Here is a 22699-nt window from a genome sequence, read left to right on the forward strand (position 1 = left end):
GAACCGTGACATTACACTTTGGGTTTAATAAACTTGGTGGCCTCTGAAGTTAGACATCTGTATAATCGTATGTAAATCTATTTCACTAAGCCTGCATTGTGATACTGTGGTAATACATTTGTCATAAACTTGCAAGTGTGCTTACATTTCATGATTTCTGCAACTAATGATTCTTATTATCATTAAGAAAAATTCCTTTTGAAGAAGTACAATGTGTAAAGAAGGTTTGTTTTCTTCCCTTAGTTTTCATTTCTATTATTTCTTGTTTGAAACTGTATTCTCTTCTCCCTATTGGACATTATAAAAAATACTTAGATCTGTTCATAAATTTGTTGCGAGTACATACAGCCGACCTGTATGTTAGTTAGGTGCCTCCAGTCATTTTTGAATCCCACCTGTGCACTTCTCATGTAATTATATACAGTATATCTCTTTTGTTTTATTTCACTCCATGCACAAGTAAAGACTTACAGATCAATCTGTGAATTATTTCCTCATCAACAGATTAATTGGCATTCCACAATATTTCAGAAAATGGTGAAAAATTCACTACCACAATTTTACGTTGGAATCAGAGAACTTTGGAACTAAAAATCACTGAAAAGGACTGATTGTCACAACAGCTCCCAGTTACTTTTATGACCAATCAGTTAATCAACTAATTGCTTCAGCTCGAAATATGAGCACTTGAATATTGACAAAGTATAAATTCTCTATCATATCGAACTGCCATGTTGTTACTAAGCCTTATTCACTCTATTTACTTCACGCAAAGTTCTTGGGTTTGTTCTCCTTAAAAGTTGGCAAGAAAGACAGATGCAAGATGGGCCTTTAGAAACAAAAGTACTTATTTTTAGTGCTTTGTAAGATTAAGAAAATTTGATCTGACCAACAACAACAAAGAAAAGGTAGCGCGTTATGGCCCAGATTACAGCAGTAACATCAGCACCAACAACAACAGGCTGGGTTGTTGTTTTAAGCTGTATACAGCAGGAGCTGTGTTGTGTTGTGTTGTTGTGTTTACTGAATAGTACCCATCTCCCCTGGGGTATTCAAACTGTCAGTGTATATTTATTATTTCTTCTTCGACACTTAAACATCAACATTCAAGCACTTTGTTCTTCTGTCAAGGCCAAGCAAATTGTTTCTCTTTAAATCACTTCTCATTAAACACCTGAAAACAATGCACTTTTAAAGAGAATTTCCAGTTGAAATGACCAGCAACGTATCACCTCTGTGACAGACCAACATCATTGGGCTGCTGTGCTCAGGGCCACCGGTGGAAAATAACAAATTACATTTAATCAAGTATTCTACTTGGGTACAAATTTGATGTACTTTTCTTGATATATTTCTACACCACTATATTTTAACTTCTCTTTGATTTCAATAATGTTTGATTGATTGCCACAAAGGCAAATTTAATATTTCACAATAAATAAAAGAGGACAGAAAATTCCAAAAACTGAGAACAGATTTGTGCATCAGAACAGCTTTTTTTCTTCTTTCCTCCCAATCATCATCTCACAACTCCTCCTGTTTATCTGGTGATGCTTTGAAGGAGCCTGCAAAGTAGGTGTGAAGGGCTGACAGACTGTAGTCGCCCTGTGTTGTTTTCACTTTGATTTAATTTTCATTTCATTGCATTTTTATCTGGAGGACTGTTGTCGCTTGTTGTGGCTTGATGAGTAACACAAAATGGCTGATGAATAACACACAAATGTCTCGAGCCATTTCACGTGTTATCGGGAGGCATCTTTGCTTTTTATTTTGCTTTCTGTGTCCCATTTAACCCTATTTGCATTAAGAATTTTTTGTGTCATTTTAAGAGCAAATGTCACAGATAAAGTGAAGAGAAAATGCTAGCTGATGTAATCTGAAGAGCGAGAAAGTCCGCACATGGAGGAGGCTGGAGTGGTGGATGAATCAAACAAATATAGGACTCACCCAGGGGACTAGTGTTCAAGTGCTATGTGAAACTGAAAACAAAGGTCAAGGGTTAAAGGCTATTTTACCACACACCCTGAAGTTAATTAACATAGTGTTTTTAACTGATGTCACATACATCACACATGATGTACATTATGTAAATAAAACCATTTCAAGTGTTTTTTTTTTAAAGTAAACTGATACCTAAAGCTGACCAAACTGTGACTGCAGGCCGGGTGAGTAAGATAACAAAGATTCTGCCATGAACCTGACATCATCCTTTCCTGCAAGCCTGAAACATAAGAAAATGAGGATGCTGTTAAATAACACAAAAAGCTGGGGTGACATGTGGTGGAGTGTGTTAATGTGCTCACCCCATGGACAGAAGGTTGAAATCTTTTCATAACACTGACCAAGGTTTGAGTTTGGCCTACATGTCTTCCCCCTCTGTCTCAACCCCAATTTCCCGTCACTCTCTCTGACTGTTCTATCCATTAAAGGCATAAAAAATTAAAAAAATACACAAAAAAGCTTAAAATATGCGAATTGACAGGCTAAATGTCCTTTAAAGTGGCATGCTATTTATATGGCACCCCATGAGATATCAGGCTAAATGAAGTGATTTTGGCAGGTTCTCATTGTTAAGTCTTTGGTGCTGGGTTGGAATTAGATATCAGTTAAGGACAGGTTTAAATTATGCATACAGCGGTCAAGTTTATAATCTGAATCAACAATGTAGTCACTGGAGAGTGCCACTGAATTTTCACACATTTGTGTCCAGCAACACGTGCGCAGTCATCAATCTGAACATGAATATGCATGCAGTTATGCAAGGAGGAGCTTGAGCCAGATTTTGGCAGCACAGGTACCCTGTGACTCATACATTGACAAGTCAAATTTGACTTGTTGTCTGTACTGATTTCATATTTTACTTGAATTTGAGTTACTGATGAATAGTAAGTCTTTTAAAGACTAGTGAGGCATTACAATTATTTTTTGATGATTTTTTTTTTTTTTTTTTTTTTACATCAGAATGGAGACCTGCTGTCAGTATAATTATCCATTAGTGTTAGCATTCACCTTATGTAACTGCCTCTCTGGATGATTACATGCTCTGATTCACCTTCTGTTTGAATGGAAAAATCAGGTGTCCTTTTTCCATTTAATTGCCAATGGTAGCCAATTGCTAATTGCTAATTTCAGTCAGTTTCTGATGCAGGATAGTATTACTTGTTACTGCATTACAGATGCAATATTGGTACTGCAGATTGGCCAACTTACTGTATTTCAGTTGTTTGTTTATCTATCGAGATATTCAACTGCTTCTAATCATATGTATGCTCTTTTTGCCTTCTGCTGGCTTAAATGCATTCTGTTTCTGTATCAACTTGACAAAGTTCTATATTTGTCCATTGGTGTTTGGTTTTAAAAATAGTGGGAGAAAGAAAAGGTTTTGTGTAATCACAGTAGTTGTTCATTTATGCCCTATTTACTTCTAAAAAAAAAATACAATTCAGAAATAAAATTAACACAAACAGCCACGTTCATAGTAATTCTAAACCATTATGGACACTTGAGTTTGATCCTCATACTGCAGAATTGAGACTTGACTTGGCTCTGAATAAAAAGACTTGAGTCCTGACTTGGACTGGCATTTTGTGACTCAAGAAACATCTGTTGTCCCAGCAAGTAGTTGAGAGCCTCGCTAGCAGAGCAAAACAGCGTTACCACCCAGACAGGCAAAGGCATGAAGCAGTGAGGCCACGGGCTGCCAGACATCATTATCTCTCTCAGCAGTCCCCCACATGCTCTCAAACTGGGTTAGTCTTATGTATACTGGGGGGGGATATCCGCAAAACACCAACAAAAACAACAACCGTGTCTGAGTTTGCAAATGGTGAAGCAGCCCATCTCTGGAGCCACATATGCTTGTGTGGACTTACAGGCTCCATTCCTGCCAGGATGTTGATTATCATACCGTTTCGCCATTCACACTGTTTCAATCAAGAACAAAGACTTGTTGAAGGTGCTCTCCCCACTTCCTCAACAACACACAGAGAAAGGGAATGAGCCACCTTATAAGAGAAATCGCACTGAACTTGCAGAGGTGTAGCTATTAGGGCTCAGTCCAGCCTGAAATGTCTACCGTTGGATATTGCTTTTTCTTTCCTTGTATAACTACATCTATTTCCATTTCATTGGAACAAAAGCTGTTTAAACTTTAAACTTCACTTACAACTTTGCTAGGCATCTGAACTTTGATGGGCCCATCTTAGTTTCAAAGGAAGAAAATTAAACTTTTATTTTTCACCTCAGATCTGTAAAGCAGCCAAGCAGATCCATATGGCTTGCTGGATTAATCTGAACAAATCACTTTCCTTTAATGCAAATGGACAAAGGAAACAAATACACCGATCCAAGTTGTTCAGCTTCCAGGTGGGAGAAACAGATGTATTTGATGAAACATGTCTGGAGTGCTGACAAACTGACACAGTAATTGATAAAGAACCAGAAATAGAATGGCCTCAATCAGCACAAGACTGCTATCAGACAGCGATGTTGTCAGCTCAAGTATCTCCATCCATCACACCACAAGCCTTTCAGATCAGACATTATTCTTGTCTCTGAAATTGGATTAAACCACAAAACAGAATATGTACGAACAACTGTGAAGAGATGTACCGACACACATGTGTGCACACTTGTGCAAATGTGCAAACATCAACATGGCTATCACACGTGAGCACTATGTAAGGGACTCCTATGGCTTAAACACAATACAATACTTTATCAATGTACCTGACTTAATTAAAAATATAGCATATTAGAGGAAGAAGTCTTAACAGCGGGAAATTGAAAGTCAGAGTGTTATTGGTGTTATTTCATAATAATGTGTATGTAATGAGAAGAGACACAGGTGGTCTTGTTCTTGAGTTGGTATGAAATGCCCATGATGATAAATCACAAAGGTGAAAAAATGCTCTGGGAGAAGGTCCAGATGATTTGTGAAAAGAAGAAAATCAAAAAGCTATTAAAAATCTGAAACGTTCTTGCAAATTTTCATGCATTTTTGAAACGGCCCCTAACTTCAGCCTGACAGTTTCCCATTCACTGTCAAGTCACTCATATATCATGGCCTCAATACTAGATCATAAGGTGAAAATAACAGTAACAGATGCGAATACCAGTCAAGCTCTACCCTGGGTTATCTAACACATGTGGTCATGACTGATGACAAGTCAGCAAAGATAAGCCTTCCTATACACTGGTATTTTGGTATTTTCTAACATCTTGGCACTTTTGTATCATGTAACTTAGTGTCACTTTGGCTGCTAGAAGTTCCTGTTTTCATAACGTTTTGATAACGTTCTAAAGAGAGCTTAGTATCCAGGTCTATCTTCAATGGAAATCCACCACTGTCACCACTATAAAGAGTGATTTTCACTGATTATGGCAGTGTGCAAAAAAAGTGGTGCAACATTTATGGCAAACTGTAAGAAATATTACTGTAGAAATTAGGATACTGTTTGTTTCTCTTGCCTCTGTAGCCCTTACATATAGCAAGCCATAGAGCTAATGTTCTAAGAGAAATTTAGCCCCTTGTATCTCTAAAAAAACAGGTATTTAGATGATGTAAGAATCTGGCATTGGCCAGACATCTAGACTGACACAAATGATAATGTGCAGTGATTAGATGATTCTTACCTGAGGGGTTGAGCAGCCGCCAGGTGATTGTAGGGTCCGGCCTGCCACTGGCCAAACAACTGAGTGTCACGTTACTGCCTTCATTCACTGTGATGTCTTCTGACACCTTGTAGATATTGGCTGGAACTGGAGGCACAAGAGAAATGACATTAAAGTTAATAAGACTGCTATTATGAAGAGTTTTATCTCAACATAAGTTGAAATTTTCTGTTCTTGTTTGTTGTTGTTGTTGAGTGAAATCTTTTCACTCAACAGAATAACAGACACATTTCCATTAAAAATTCTACTAGTGTTCAATGCCAGTTGCTTTGCTCCCATAAAACCCTTTGCTATCTTTTCATAGAAACTATTGGCAGCAAAACAAAGGTTAAATGCAGGCACAAGCTGCCCTCTCTCAGTGAGAGGAAGGGTTTAGAAAAGGTTTGGAGAACCTTTTTCCTACTGCTACAGCCCTCAGTGGTACTTACAGTAAACTTTCTAAACCCAGGATCCAAAAAAGCTATTTAATCTCCTGCCCCGGGACCTGCGCTCATGAAAACAGATTGCTTCTCTTGTCATATGGGGACCCACCAGACGCTTGGCACTGATTCTTGGTTCAGACACATACTTTCAGAAAAGTAGGCTTCAACATATGAACTAAAATTTCAAGGTGAAATGAAGATTCTTTTTATATGGGTGTGTATGTGACACTGATGTTGAAAGTAACACAGAGTTATTTCATCTTGGCAGAGCGTTTATTGATCACCCCACCTCAATATCACCATCTACTCCTCACTCCTACTGGCCTTACTCACACACAAACAAACAGAAACCTAGTGACAGGGTGGGGTGGGGTGGGTGGTGTGTGGGTCCTGCACTCTGGAATAAACAAGTCAGATGAATTAAGAAGGTACAGTCTGTTTTAAAGCAAGCAAGCAGCAAAGATGCAATCAATCATGAAGAATGCAGGGTGCATACATCGCTGTATTAACAAACTGTGGGTGCAGTAGTTGGGACAAGGTATGGTATGAGGCCGGAAATACAAATAATGCTCAATGACTGCAATATGATGAATGCTGGTGCTTGCATAATGCGGGCAAATGAAGAAGAGTAATTTTGTTTTTATCTCTAAAACTATGACAAGTGGATTTGCTATTCTAATTTTAATTTTAATCTGTGCCTGCATGTGTGTGCATCAGGTCAACATTTCTTTCAGGCTTGACACACTTCAGGCCATGATGTCTCTCTCAGATTAACCTCATCATTCACCGTTAAACACTTACATTCAATTCAAATAAGCATGAACTCATTGGTGTCAATCAACATTTAATTAAATGCATAAGAACAAAAATGTTAATCAGTTTTGACTCTTCAACAACTCTTATGTGTTGCTGTTGGCAATCCAAACAACAGATGCAATTATGTCTCACTCTCCTGAATAGTTTACTATTGCTACTGTAAATAGCTGTCTATGTAACTTAGTGGTTCAGATGTTTTGAGTGAAGGTCTATTATTTTCAGTTTTCTCCAATGCTGTTGTAAGAACTTAGCTGTTAGTTAAACCAAAAACTTTTCAACTTTGCTATAATAGTTGTATTACTGAGATAAGTTATGATGTCAGTCAGAGACATTTACCTCAATGGAGCTGAGCATTTCACAAACAGACTCTGGTCTTTTGAGGGAAGTCTCAAAAAAATCCACACAGTCCAATAGCACAAATATAGCAAAAATCACAGTGGAAAGTGTCACTTGTTGTTATAATGGCTGTGCTGTACATCTGAATGAACATAATTCTTCTCTACTACTTTGCCTTTTTATGCTTCAGGTGTGGCTGCTGTTCACCAAGCTAGACCTGCTCCACTCTTGACCTGCATTTATTGCATGCCGTGTACTGAGCACAGTCACAATATCAGCTTGTCATTCAAAAGTCAATTTATAAATAATCCCTAAATATCCTTTTGCATTAGTGGGGCAAAAAAGCAGAGAAAAAGCTTGCTGAATCACTCGCTGTTCCTGCTTCTGCTGCGACCCTGCTGAGGTGTTGCAAACGGTCAATGCAGATTTTGACCTTTTTTTTTCCATTTAGTGTTTTCATCATACACTATACTATGTACTGCAGCTTTACCTACACACAATCAGTTCTTCTACATACCTAAGGTCAAGAAATAAAAAAAAAGTGTTCTGAAAATGCCCACAAACACACAAAATACCTGTTTATATTGTATTTTAACTCATTTGATTTGCAGCCTTATTTTTGAATGTGTGAATCTTCTTCTAACTTGCGTCTCTAATATAATTTTCTCAAACCACTACATATATGACATTCATAAAAATATATTTGGCTTTTCCACAGTTTTGAATATTGTGTTTTGGGATCCATGCTTGTAATTCTGATCGGAAAGTAATAGATAATTTAGAGGTATTTCTTAAAAATTAAAACACAACAAACAACTCTTCTCCAGTGCACCATGATTTGTTCAACAAAAGCTTTTGGCTCTCATGCCTTCAATGGGGTGCTTTCCTTATATACAATCCATTGATCAGTCATGTGACCATAGAACTGTAGACAAATGCAGAACATATATCTTCAATATATTCAGTATACTTTAGCAAATACATTTTTTTCACCTTAACCCATTAAAAGTTAAAATGCTGCAAATGAATTTTTCAGTGCAAGGGAATAAAATCTGTATTCTTTCAACCTCACTGTTCAGAGTAATTCAAATTCAAAACAGAGTATACTCCAATCCTTGAAATAAACAAACAGCTCGCTTGCTGCAGGAGTCCAATATCCATGTATTTAATGCACCAATACGCTATACTCCAATTCTTTCTGTCACTTTACATTCATGAATAGCCCTTTCAAACTGCAGTTTTACTTTCTTTTAACAAAAACGAAAAAAAACTTGTTTGAGAACAAATATAATCCAGCAGACCCAATAAAGCCTGAGAGGGTTAAATGAGGGATAAGACCTGAAGCTATTTTTGATGGATTTGCACTGAAGCTCACACTAGCCTGCACCTTACTGTGTGTGCTCTTAAAGGAAGAAAAATGTCCTTCTCAATTCACACAGTCATTCAGACAAAGTGTGAATTTAGGAGGTGGAAAAGTGACAACATTTTTTTAATTATGCAATTGCATCGGAGAGTGTGGCTTTGACGTGCGCATGCATTAAAGATAAACGGTAATGCAATAAAGAAGAACAACAGTCTATACTCTTCAGAAATCACAATCACACTTATTTAGCCATCCAAATTATTTGCACATAAAAAAACAGGGTTGTGAAGTAAACCATTAAAGTTTATGGGTTACCTGCTTAAAAGTGTCAACAGCGGCACAATCAGTTGCAAAAGGGAAAGTAACAGACTCTGCCAGCTCTCAAGAACTGTTGTCAGTTTGTCCATAAACAGGGCATTTAAACTGCAACTGCTCCATTAAAGTTACTCAGTAGCTCTACTAATAAAGAATGCACTATATTGTTGCAGGTGTTATCCATGCCAGCAGGTACTGCGGCTTCCTCTTTTAGTGAGGCATTTTTCCAGTTTCACACCTTTGATTTTGGTGCATGTATAAAGCTTTAAAGACTTAACTTGTATACAAAACAATCTGTATTTGCTTAGCTGACTGTGTAACTACAAAAACACATATGGTAAAACTTTACTTAAGGCATTTAAGAATTCCAAATGGTGAACACATTTGCGAGAGCCACATCATATGGGAATTCATAAGCGATCCAAATCAGATACGAGTTGCTGTGTTGAATTGAAATAAAGCTGCCTCGTTCATTCCTTCCTATCGACCATGTTTCCCAAGAAACAATATTTCAGTGTTTATCTCTTTCAGATTGTTTCTCCAGCAAGGTTATTATTGAAGCTTTGTCTCTGTACAGCATCACCAACAGCTCTCACCCAGCTCTCTCTCTCTCTCTCCACACACACCATCCCAGAGTAACTCATCTCTCTAATACCAAGTGACAAGAGTTTTGCAATCGTGCCAAACAGCATTTTAAATGAAGTCAAAGAGAGTTATTGCTGTAGTCAAATCACCATACCAAAATGAAGATGTGTTTTCCAGATACAGGGAGATGGAGCAGGGGGGCATGGCAGGGCGGAGGCACTCGATTGAGGTGACAAAGAATCCAAATAGCTTTTTTTTTTTTTTCCACCCCTCAAAAACAACTAAAGCGGGGCGAAGCGGAATGGGGATGTTGATTGGCTGAGTTGGGTATGTGACTGGAGAATTAATCCTTCGAACACAGATAAAAATGGATCGGGTAAGAAACAACTGCTCATACTCTGATAACCCTGTCACCTCTGTAAATGGAAGGGATGGGATGGGAAGGGAAAATGTAGAGAAAAGTGAAAAAGGAGAAGAGATGAAGAAAGGATGACAGTAGTGAAGAAAAGAATCGTGAATGACATTTTTGGCTCTCATGGCCCTATAGAGCACTGTGTCCAGCTGTCAAGAAGGAAGAGGGAGGAAGGAGAAGAAAGGAGTGAATTGTAATCTTAGTCATAGGTCAACCTTCAAGGAACAATGTTGGAAAGGGCAGATCTTTGAAAAGCACTTCACCTCTGTAACTGCAGGGTGGATGAATTCCACAGAGATACACTACTCTTTGTGCTAATGTTTTCCCTATGGCTGGCTTTGTGTTAGCTATGGTAATAATTCACCCTCACACCCACAGGCGTGGGTTAAAAACATTCACATTTAACATGATGTTGTGTACAACAGAAAGGTGCACACATATACATTTTCACATATACATGCAGAACTCTCCACTCTGGAGAATTTATATTCATTTCTATTCACAATGAACATCACTAGCTACAGTAAGGAATCATTTTCCATCTTCAGGCTTGGCGGTTTTCACCACTCTGTAAAGAAAATAATAATAATAATAATAATAATAATAATAATAATAATAATAATAATAATAATAATAATAATAATAATAATAATAAAAACATCTTGTTCTCTCTGGCTAATGATCTCCTGTTTGGTTTGGTTTTTCAATCCTTCAAAAATAATAAATCTCTGATGAAAATGTTATAAATACACTGACCTTACTTTCAACTCTAATTTCAAACTTCAAAGAAAGAAAGACAGGAAAGAGGGAAAGACAAAGAGTGAGCAAGAGGAGAGAGATGCAGAAAGATCAAGAGTAATTAGGTGGGGTGTGCGTTTGTAGGTTTGTGCATTAACTGTGTGCTTGCATAAGGAAGAGAGAGAGAGAGAGACAAATACAGAAAGAGAGACAGCTACAGGCAGTTCCGTAGTCCATGTGACAGGTTCCTCACAATGGGGAGAAATGGAAGGCCATGAAAGCACTAAACTTGTATCTTCGCATGATTAACCATTCACTCTCCTTTCATCACCGGCTATATACGATACGATAATATAAGATAAGCCTCTAAGGATCCCCTGGGAGGAAATTCAGTTGCCGCAGTAGCACAAAGACAGAGTAAGCACAGATCCAGCACGATAGAAGTAGGTTAGGGTGGGTAAGCGGATGCATAGCATGTCCAATTTTCAAGCGGGAGACCTGGGTTTGCCTATAACTCTCAGGAAGCCACCTGAAGCTTTGGGAAAACACAAATTTGAGATTGACATTAACTTTCCTGACCTTAACAGAGTGCTGTAATTGCCTAAGGCTAACTATGCCTTAACCACATTGCATTTACGATAACCACAATCTGTATACCTACACCATTACCACAAGCATGATATTTGTCATGGGCAGATATTGCAGCAGACAAAATTTTAACTCTGGCAAGGAGTGTGGAAAACAACAACAACAACAACATTGAAACAGAATGTAATTCAGTAATCCTGTTCTGCACAATCAAAGCATGCATAGATCACTTTCAAAATATGTGCAGCCAGTATGAACAAGACAGCTAGTGTTAATCATACATGCATGTACATGACTAAGGACAATGAACTAAATCCCACCTACTCCACATCTGCTAGTGCAGATGTAGCTGCTCCTTCAAAACAGATGCTAATTCAAAGCAAAAGTTTTCCATATATGATAAAAAACAAGCTTATCAAACAGTGGCAGCCGAAGTGTGGTTGACCTCTTGTACGGGAAAAACAAGACAAACTTTATTGGCAGAGGTTCTACTAAATGTGATTCAGAAAAACTAAGGTGTTTAATTTAACAGCTGGCTTGTTCAATTTAAAACACAACATGGGTTGTCTGTTCCCTTATTTCCTTGTGTTCTCCTTTGTTTTCCTCCACCTTATGTCTTGACTTGTTTCTGTTTGTCCTCCCCCCTTGTCTCTGTGTGTTTGTGTAAGTCACCCTGTCGTTGGACATGGCTATCCAGTCCTTCCCGCCTACTCACCTGAATCATACCTGCTCATCATCTACTACCGTCTGTATTTGAAGGCCGGCTTATTTCTCCTGTATTTATCCTCTTTGCCAGATTGTACAGTTCCATCAAGTGGTATTGTGTCTCAGGCCAAATTTTTTTTTTATTCATTTGTTTGTTTGTGTGTTATTCATTGTCGGCACCTGCATCCAAGTAATCTTTGATCTATATGTTCTCCAGGTTCAGTTCCTTGTTGCTCTCAGCTCTCCATGCCCAGTTCCAAGAAACCTCTCTGGATAGCCAGCCCTCAGGTCACCTGTCTTCCCAGAAACCTTCTCCTGGATAACCTACCAGTTTTCTCTGCCTTGCCTCAGCTCTCTGCCTCTCTTTTAAAGACTCCTGTCTCTGCGTTGTGGTATACTGCATAGTGGGTACAAAGAACGGGGGGAAGGGTGATGATGTGTACACTGTACTCATAATAAAGACGCTAATAAATATGGTTTGAGCTGTTATAGCAAGAAATAACTTTGCACAGCATTTCTTGGTTCTGCCACAAAACCTGTGCCCCCTGGGAAACCAAATTCTGAATAGATGCTGGTCACACAATTTCCCAGTATTCTCTCTCTCTCATTCTGCAGGTGGTCTATACTCCGATGTATCTAAAATAAGTAAATAAATAAATACAATAAAATAAACTAAATACATAAAATTAGAAAACAGAATAAAATTACAAACAAACAGCAAAAAAAGCCAACATTCATGCTTGGTTCATCTCATGCAGGTGTATAGAGCATGAAATTAGCATTTGAACAAAAGCAGGTAATATAGGATGCAACCTCGCCCACCTGGACTCTGTCAGATTGCTTCATATTCAATCTAAAGTGTTCATCAAATTCAAGAATCACTGCACCAAACTACATATATTTCAATCTGGAAACAATAACCAACGCAACAGCTTTGGGTTTTAACTGGGATCGTCACTCTCTTATCTCACACCATCAAATGCTATTGGTCTAAATACTTCAGATGCATGTGAGTTCATGGACAAAAAAATAACAAGTAGTGTAAGAGTTAAATAACATTTTGGAGTGATTTATATTCTTACAAGTACAGCATCAGCACAGCAACACTTCTTTTATATCAAACACAAAGTATCACAGAGTAATAAATCTTCTACACCGTCATTTGTTTTGTGCATACCATTATATATGTTTTGTGTTTTTCACTGTGGGCACATTTAGTTTCCTCCTACATTTACCCCCCACCAGCTCCTGAAGCAACCCTTGCAGAAGTGATGTGGCAGTAAGTGTGGAAGAGGCATGAAATAATCTGAAACCATTAGAAGATAATCAAGAGAAACCAATCACAGCTCCTTAGCTTTTAGGTTTTGGTGCTCGGAAGCTTCACTGCCAATTACCTGCTTACTATAAAACAAGTCTGGATTAAAACCTACCCTACAAAGACAGGAACAATATCACCAGCCTGTTGGCCACCAGGGTGGCTCTTGTTACAACTCAGGCACTGAATAACAATGTCATAAACAAGCATCTGCTGTGCCTTAACGCTTCTGTGTGTTTGTGTCCATAGCTTTGTGCACTAGATTTGGGTCTTTTTCTGAATCTCCAATTTGGCACCTTGACCTTACAAGGCAATCTGTGAACTGTAGAAAGTGAGCGAGCAACAATCGAGGACTCTTGATCATTCAAGGACCGAAAATCCTTCTTTCAGAGGCAGAAGACAGTGAAGTACACACACACTTTTTCTTTGATAAATCTGCTGCAGAAATTTGCAGCTTTACACATAATATGATTTTTGAAAGAGCCAAAGGGCTAAAGGAACTAGTAGCCGTGCAAGGAGAAACTAGAGAAAAAAGTAATCACAGCACTACATCTCTGAAAGGCGCTTGTGTTGATAAAGAATATCTCTTTAGATGGACACTAAGCCTTGTGGCTGAGACATTGGTAGTGGTCTTTCTGCTGATTGATGCTCACACACCTGTATGCATGCACACAAGTACAGTGATAAAGACACATTTTGTTTTTTCCCCTTACTGTGTGACTCATTGTTAATATCCGCTGTCGATCCCTTCAATTATTCATGTTGACATTGTTACTTGATGTACCAACACGATACTTCTGCAGTATATGAGTTGGTCGCTCACACACACACACACACACACTTTTGGCTGTGCCATCACATCACAGTATGCAAAATACAGAGGAGGACTGATCTCATTTGATCCGAGACCTCAGGGTGAATTTTGTGGAGCGACACACACACACACACACACACACGCACTAATTCCTCTCTGCCTGGTGCTGCAGAATTGAAAATAGACAGAATGCATGGATGTGAGAAGTAGGCTGGCACTATTGTTACTGCTGCAGGAGAAGAAGCTCAAGGGATCTGGCAATGCCAGTGGCCTCTACTCCTCCCTACATTCTCCGAGCTTTTGCAGAACAGAAGACGAAAAGGTAAGATGAGGGAGAGAGAGAGAGGGGGGATGACAGAGAAGAAGACACCACCTCCTCCTAAACCCTACCATAGCTATGAGCAGCGGCAGCTTTAAAAACCCTGTGAGATGCCTGAGAAACTTTCAGAGTACTGGATAGGAGATAGATGCAATGGCCTGCCGGAGGCGCCGATGGAAGAGAGTAGGAAAAAAAGCTTTTTCTGAAGGAGGATTTTCTGCATTTGAGAGCCATCACGTTTCCTTCCTGATATGCAGACCTCGTTCTACTTGGGGACACCAAGGTGATTAATTAAAGAGATGTTTTTCAGTCTGTGTTGGGAGGTGTTTTTTCCAGTGAGGGTCTCACAAGTTCAGTAACTCGTAAATCACATGAACATTTAATTGGTGTTTGCACAGAAAGAGGGAAAACAGAGGTGTAAGGTAGAAAGGTGGACTTTTGCTAACAAGCTCTACACAGGCAGCCAGGGAGGGTCAAAGAAAAAGAGAAAATGCTACATATACATACAGTATATAGATAGATAGCTACATAGATAGATATACACATATGTTTTTTGTTTTTTTTCCCCAGAAAACCAACTAATCGCAGCTCTTGCCCTTATGACAAATGTCTGTGTTTATATAGCCCCTGTATGCTGTAATTCTTATCGAGGCATGACAGAGGTACCTCTGTAAATCCTTTGCCTCCTCAGGAGCAATAGATTTATACTTTAAGCTTGGCAAGTGTGGAGGGCTTGCCAAAAAGGTAAAGCAGACTTTGTAGTCAAGCCATTAGATGATTTAGAGGCTTACGATCCTTCAGCTCATGATAATGAGAAAAACAAAGATGGCTAGACAAGCTAAACCCAAGGTTATAGAATCTTGGTTGCAATGTCCACCTTTCCCTCTGCAGGCACCATTTCTTCAAATGTTTAATGCCACTTTCTGCCCTTTGTTCTTCCACTTCCAAATACCATTCCTAATTATGCCACTCTGTCCAGACAAGGGTTATTAGAGATCACAAGCCCTCCCATAACCCACAGAGCTATGCAGCTCAGTTCAGATGCCTTTTTACACCCCACCACTTCCCATTTTCCTCCCAGTGTGAAACCACCATCACCTCATCTTTCTTATTCCAAAGCCATTTCCAGTACAGCTGGTTCAGCAAAACCTGGCTTCATGATAGTGAGTCAGATGTGCTGTGCAAATTAAGTTTTTCCGCTCATGTTTCTCTCATTGCTGTTCCAATAAGAACAAACAAAACAGTGATTTTACTTTTTAATGTGTTCATAACTTATTCATAAATCTTTTACGTAGCAATAATTAAGTTAATTACGATGCCAATGAATCTCTTGAGGAATTGAACTGATATAATAAAGCTTAAAACTCAGTAATTATATTCAAAATCAAAAAGTTTTAAATCTGAATGTGTTGTGGGAGTTTAACTGAACAAATAACTATTTTATGGGTGATGATTTTGTTAGTCTATTGATTTATGCAAACTGAAAGTAAAACCAGAGGTTCAAAGCAGCATCATACTGTCTCATTGTTCACTCAGGCATTAAAAGAAGTCTGTCAAATTACAGCTTGACTTATTGTGGCAGTCAGATGGCCTTTCAGCATAATTCCCCTGATCCTTAAAAGCCCTCCAAGATGTTCTCTGGAAGACAAACCAGCAATCAGCACTAACTAATCAATACCACATGATTTGCCCCCATTTGCTACAAACACAACATTACCGTGTAGTTGTGTATATCTCTATGTGTGCATGGATATATAAGTGTGTGTGTGTGGAACCATTACAATCCAGACTGAGAATAGTGGCCTCCAGACTCCTGGGTTAGCAGCCATTAACTTCTACCCTGAGATTGGGTCCAAAGTTTGTTCATTTCATTCTGCAGCTTCACTAATGGACTCTCATCACTCTAATGCTTATGACACAGGAAATTTGCATACCCTAAAAAGTGAAGTAAAGGGCATCAACATGTAGTTTGATTGACGCCCTCTGTGAGAGCAGATTGTTTTACTCCACTCATCAGATGAACAAAAAACAATTAAATAAAAAAATTACAGTAATGTCTCACTTTACAGGCCAAATAGTTTCCTCACAGTGCACTAGGTAGGTAAAATGAAGGCAATATGTGTTTACCCTGCTTCCCATTAAATAACCTGACTTAATTACTGGAATCTTTCAGCCAGTGCATGATTTCGATTGAACATATAAAAATGAACCATTTTTTCTACAGGCAAGCATACATTTCAACAAATACGGAAAGAAAATAAATATTTAAATGAATGTTTACTTGTGTTTAAATAGCTCTCTGTCACATTTTCCAATCCAGTTAATATTTTAACAGTTCTTTTAAGGAAATTTCTTCAGAAAAACAAAAAAAACAAAAAACAACCGCTTGTACTCAAAAGACTGAAAAATCAGGAGCTGAGGCAAATCTTAAAAAAAACACCAATGCCAATATCTTTCCATGCCCCAGGCAGACTTTATATATATATATATATATATATATATATATATATGTATATGTATATTTTCTTTTTTTTCTGACAAGCTCCCTCTGCAGTTACAGACAACATTATACATCTGTTTTCACAGGCTATGTAGTATTCCTCATAGTCTGACTCAGTGTGGACCGTTGGTATAAACCACCTATTTCAGATCTTTCTGCTATCTTCATGTTACTGTTTTCAGATTTCCAGTAACTACAGGCAACAACAACAACAACCTCCAAGATAGCAACCTACATGCTAAAAATGGCAAGTTACTGTAACATATGCGAATGATTCACCAAAACAAGTTCTCTTCCCAACACTATTACAGGGTTGATAATGGGTGCAGCCAGTGTTTTGTCGCAGTACTATGGAGATAGCTCTGGCTAAATGAGATTAAATTCTTCAGAGTGAACTCTAGGTGTAAAATCTAAAAAAAAAAAAAAGTGTGATCTTTTAACAATAAACAGAAATGACCAATTATATGCATACTTACATCAAAACTGTATAGATATAGATACTTCTTGGAAAGCACAGTATCTTAAATGATAAAATCTGTCTGTCAGTGTTATAAACTTGCTAAAGTCCCTTGCTGACATCCTCTTAATGCTTTATTATTCTGTTTCGAATGCACAGAATCATGAAAGCAACATGCTCTCAGTGCTATTCATTTGTGACTTTAGTTTTAGCTTCCAAATATGTGACATTAGTCTTCCATCAGACCATGTAATCCACATGACAGTCAGCGGTCAGCCTTTAGTATTCTCACACTGAGCTAAATAAGACTTAAATGGATGAGAACCCAACAGCCCATTTTATGGATGCACCTGAGGCTCTCTGTGATACTGCCGTAATCAGCTTACAGCACTCCATACTCCTGACCCGCACAATACAGTAGGCACTTTCAACGGTTTAGCGCCTGTGTGAGCACTATACAGTACATTCACGATACAGCACAAGCCTCGCCCAGGCTGTCACAGGGAGTTTCATGGGCTGCTTATTTTTTCCTCAGTAAGGCCAAGCGCCAAGGGCAAAGTGCTTGTTGGTATACCACCCGAGCATGTTAAAGGGATACAGCACAGCAAAAGCAGTTTAATCAGAACTGATCTGATCAGGTTTCCAATCCCACTGTTTTATGAAGCATGGCAGAGACACTGTAAGTGTAGCTGGGGCTGTGGTTTCTTCATGTTAGAAAAAGAGAAGAGGTTTAATTAATTGAATCCCTTAGATGTAAATCCTATATATCCTATTTCCAGCTTCTCAAAGGTTAGGGGTTTCTATGTTTTATATAATCTGTTAATTGAATATCTTTAGGTTGTAGACAGTCGGACAAAAACGGCAATTTTAATGCCCAGAGTGTAATTTCTGTTGCTATGGGCTTCTCAGTTGTTGTCTTCATTGTTAAACAACCACAAGCACCCATGTAAAGCTATCTGATGTTTAGGCTGATTACATAATCAATTGATACATAAAATAACTATAATAGCAAATGAAAATGGATGTTTGATTTAGATATTCATACATTAGAGTATGATTATAAGCAACTTTAAACAACTGAAAAGACACACAGGATTAGAAATAAGGATTAATATTGAGTATTATAATCTAAGCACACAGAGTTTGAACAACTTGCTGAGTCTGTCATTTGCTCAGAAATGTGAAAATGAAGAGCTGCCTTTGTGTTAGCGATGACTGGGTTCCAGATCTGTAGACTCTCAACAAACTTGTTGGTTCTCGCTGTGTGAAGAGCTGTGAACAGCTGGTAGAGAGCAGTGCACCTGACATACTCAGCTGGAGACCATCACACTGTGCTCCTCTCTCACACACTCTCAAACACACACACTGAATCCAGGACTGGGTTCACAGCTGCTGTTGCTGTTATACCAGCTGGTGGGAGTGTGTGTGTGTGTGTGTGTGTGTGTGTGTGGCGGTGGGGTGTGTTTGCCATCGCGCTGTCTCTCCTGTATCTCAGTGGGTGTTACTCTCACTGGCCTTCAACTTCCTCTTTTATCAGCTCCTTTTCTCTTTTTAACAAACACGCACCCTTGAACTCCAATTCATTTTGTGCATATTTGTTAGACACACACAACACAATCTCTGTCATTTCCTCTCTCCCATCACGGCCTGCCTTTCTTCTGCTTTATGTTTTCTGCCATGCTATCTCTTCTGCTCTTTCCTCATCCCTGCCACTCTCTCGTTGTCTCCTTTCCTCACTTTTTCGTTCCTTCTCTCTCTTACTGTGCTTTGCTTCGAGCTACAGTCTAATGAGCAAGTGGCTGGTGTTGGGGTTTTCTCAGTCTGAGGAGAGATAACAAGGCCATATGTTATTTACCACAGTGGCCACTGCTGCAGCCGACCAGTGCCAACTCTCAAAGACCCTCCCAGGGAAAACTATTTCCCATCAAACCCATAGCTGTGTGATCAAAGTGCCGGAGAAGAGGCACACACTCAAGAACACTCTGTTCCTGCTTGAGATGCCTAAGCATTAGAGAACAGCATAATGTAATGAAGAGTCATAAATATTTTCCCTCTATAAGTGCTAAGCAATTTTTTTCTCATTAGTGAGATATATCTTTAGTTTCTCTGAGGGACTCCATTTTGATTACAATGCATATGTGTGCTTCTGAAAGAAAAACTTTAACCTGAGTATGGAATAAGTGTAAAGAAAGCAGTGTGAAGATAACAGTTTAAATCACTTTATGGAGGGCAAATCCTTTCTGAGTTTTATTCATCTAACAGAAAATATAGCCAATTGACAAGAACTTTTCTGAAAAACTTTACACAATTTACAACCAAATACTTGAATAGAATTCAGTGAGTAACCACTTATTAAAAACAAAAAACAGTTTTCAGCCCGCTGAAACCCAGCATCTTGAAAAGCAGTCTCCATCAAAAAGACATCAAAGATGACATATGCTCCTTCACCAGAAGTGTTTAGCACTCTCCTGCCACACAGACGAATTGGTATGTGAAGCATTGCATCAGCACTGGCGACCATATGGTCCAACTAAATAACATGCCAGACATCTGGTGGGACATCGGGCACTGGGAGAAGGAGCAGCCAAATACACTCACTAGAAAGCACTGAGGATGTGCATGAGAAAGGAGAGCAGGGCATCTTGTCATACAGATGAGTTGTCACACTGGGCTATCTCCAACACCAGAGAGTGCTATCTCAATAAATAAATAAATCTGTTGCATGTGCAACTCACTGTTCTCAAATCACTTTGCTATTCATAAATTATAAATACACTGTAATTTTTATATAATATTTTATTAATAAAACTTTGATAAGTATGATCAATTCTATTATTTTTGCAAAATATCAAGAAGAGAAGGTGAATCCTGCACTCAAGCTAGCTTGTGGAATAGCTACCACTCTAGGCCAAGATGTCTCAGAGCTTTAGAGGCGCAGTATGCAGTGCAATAACCAGCACATCAAGTGGACACAAGAGGTGTTTATTCCAGCGTCTGAAATTCATTCGTGTCAGAACTGAGACTCAGAATGGGCATTGTAGCATATGTCAGTGACAAAAATGAAACTATGCTGAGCTCGCCAGTTCGGATGATTCATGTTGCATTTTGGTTTTATACTGATACTGAAAAATGTCATTGTTCAAGATGAATTTGCTTTTTGTGATTTGCTAGCTTATTTATATGCTTTAGTGCATGTGTGGTTTCTGATTTTTTTAATGCACTTAGATTGATGAAGCCTTCATATTTGAAACATCTGTCTAAATAAATCAAACTTTTAAATAAATATAATGCAAATATTAGAACCACTACTTTGAAATACTTGTGCAATAAACAATGGCATAAAAAGCCTGCATTTCTCAGTGAATAAGTGTATAGGCATCTGTGAGGCTGTACTAAGGCACAATATTTTCTGCACTTTGGACTTAACACTAACATGCTCACAGTGAAAACGCTCACAGGCTAGCAAATTTACCATTTTAGCATGTTAGCACACTAAGAGTAGTAAGCATGGTCCAAATAAAACTAAAAACAAAATACAGTTACGGCTCATGAAAATGTCCTTAGTTTTGCAGGACTGGTCATAAACTAAAGTATTGGACAAATGCAAATTTTGACCTAATGATTGAACTAAATGAAAGGTTAAGGGGTCACCAAAGTTATTACAATTTATCCTCAGTGGGACACAGAAGCTGATGGCAATCCATCCGATGGTTGTGTCAACAGTTCACTCAAAACCGTAAATGTCAAAGTCGTGGGGGTGGAAAAGTAGAGAAAAAAAATCATCCTGTTGGAAACATCAGTGTCTGCAAACAATTTCAAGGCAATCCATCTGTTTGTTTTTTAGATATTTCAGTCAAGATCAACTGACAGGCCAACAAACAGACATTGATATCCCTCTAGCTAGACTGTAGGGGAGGCTAAACAGAGAATCATTCATAGCACTATTATAGATCTGTACTTCTTTTTTTCCTGGCAGGAAAGGGAAGCTGAGGAAAGCTAGGGGAAGTAGTTTAAATCCACATGGGCCCAAGCAGTGCTGGGTTTGGTAGAAATAGCCATCAGGAAGCCTCTGAAATCTGACATCTCCCAGCGTGTGTCCTGAAGTGCAGGCTTGTGTGACTAACACACAGCAAGTGCACTCATAACAAAACACGATTCTTCACGCTGTTCCCTTACCTTCAACAACCTAAATGGACCTAAAATGTGGAAGTTATTAGTTGATCACAGCAGTAACCTACTAGTCTCACCAATTAGAAATGAGCAATTTTTGTTAGCTGCCTGCTCTATTCAGTACTGTTGTCATGTCTCCAAGAAGCACCCACACGTTTACCTCTTTGCTATGATCCAGCCCATTGTGATAAAAGTGGGATCAAGGCCAAGTAGTAAGATTGACCTGAACACCAGTGGGCCAGATATGAGTGGCAGAAGGTTCTCACACCCTCACAACATTTGTAGCACACACACATACAACAGGTGACTGAGTATTGTAGGGAACAGACGCTGAAGAAAAGGTGACAGCATTCAATGCAGTGTTAAAAAAGCCACAGTAACAAGCCCATATATTTAGCTATACAGGACCATGCAACCAATGCTGTATGTTGTGACACATACTGATGCAACCTCACACACCTAAATTCATCCTTTCCCTTCAGAGAAAGCAGGTGAGGTCAGTTAACCAGTGCCACTCAATCCCACTTCCAGAGGGATGAGACCGTACCAAAGGGCTGTCCATCTATCTGACAGGCCCAGGTCACAGAGAGGATGGAAAAAGATGGAGGGAAAGGATACTGGCAGGTTATAGGCAGGTGGTCAGGGAGGAGAGGCACTGGAGAAAGATATAGTGATCCTCTATATCAAAGACCAGTAGACATTGTCCAGAACCAATGGCCACTGGCTCGCCTGGTTAGACTGTGAAATATGACCCTGATGGCTCACCTGCAGCCCTCGTCAATACCCCTGCTGTCATTTGTGTCCATGGGATGGCCCCATTTAAATGCATGAGAGCACCTCTTGTAGCCAGCATAAAGAAGATTAAAGGAGACTGCAGTTTAATTTTTTATTTTATTTTATTTTTTTCATTTTTGAAAGATCCTGTCGAAGCAACATAAGCTCAGCAGCAATGGAGGAAAAAGGGAATGGTAAATTGTTGCCTTCATTAAAACTTCAAGCAGTCAGTTTCATTATGAAAGTTCAAAGGCAAAGGGAAATGTGTGTGGCAGCTTTCTCCTAGTATCTCTCTCTCTGCATGTCTTTCCTCTACTTCACCCAACTGGGTAGCTGCACTGGGAATAATAGGCAATGTGACAACAACATGTAATCTTCTGCCTGGAGGGCTGGTGTA

At 38.9% G+C, this 22699-nt stretch overlaps 1 protein-coding gene across 2 annotated transcripts in view; it reads right to left on the bottom strand.

The window, feature by feature from the left end:
- Window positions 1-22699, bottom strand: part of LOC124058930 (limbic system associated membrane protein) — a 404356-nt gene that overhangs the window by 27418 nt on the left and 354239 nt on the right. For both annotated transcript variants that reach the window (XM_046388569.1, XM_046388567.1), the window contains one exon: window positions 5635-5760. In XM_046388569.1, the coding sequence (XP_046244525.1) occupies window positions 5635-5760 (126 nt within the window). The remainder of the gene's footprint in view (window positions 1-5634; window positions 5761-22699) is intronic.

Source organism: Scatophagus argus, chromosome 5 (assembly GCF_020382885.2).
Source record: "Scatophagus argus isolate fScaArg1 chromosome 5, fScaArg1.pri, whole genome shotgun sequence".
NCBI lineage: Eukaryota > Metazoa > Chordata > Actinopteri > Scatophagidae > Scatophagus > Scatophagus argus.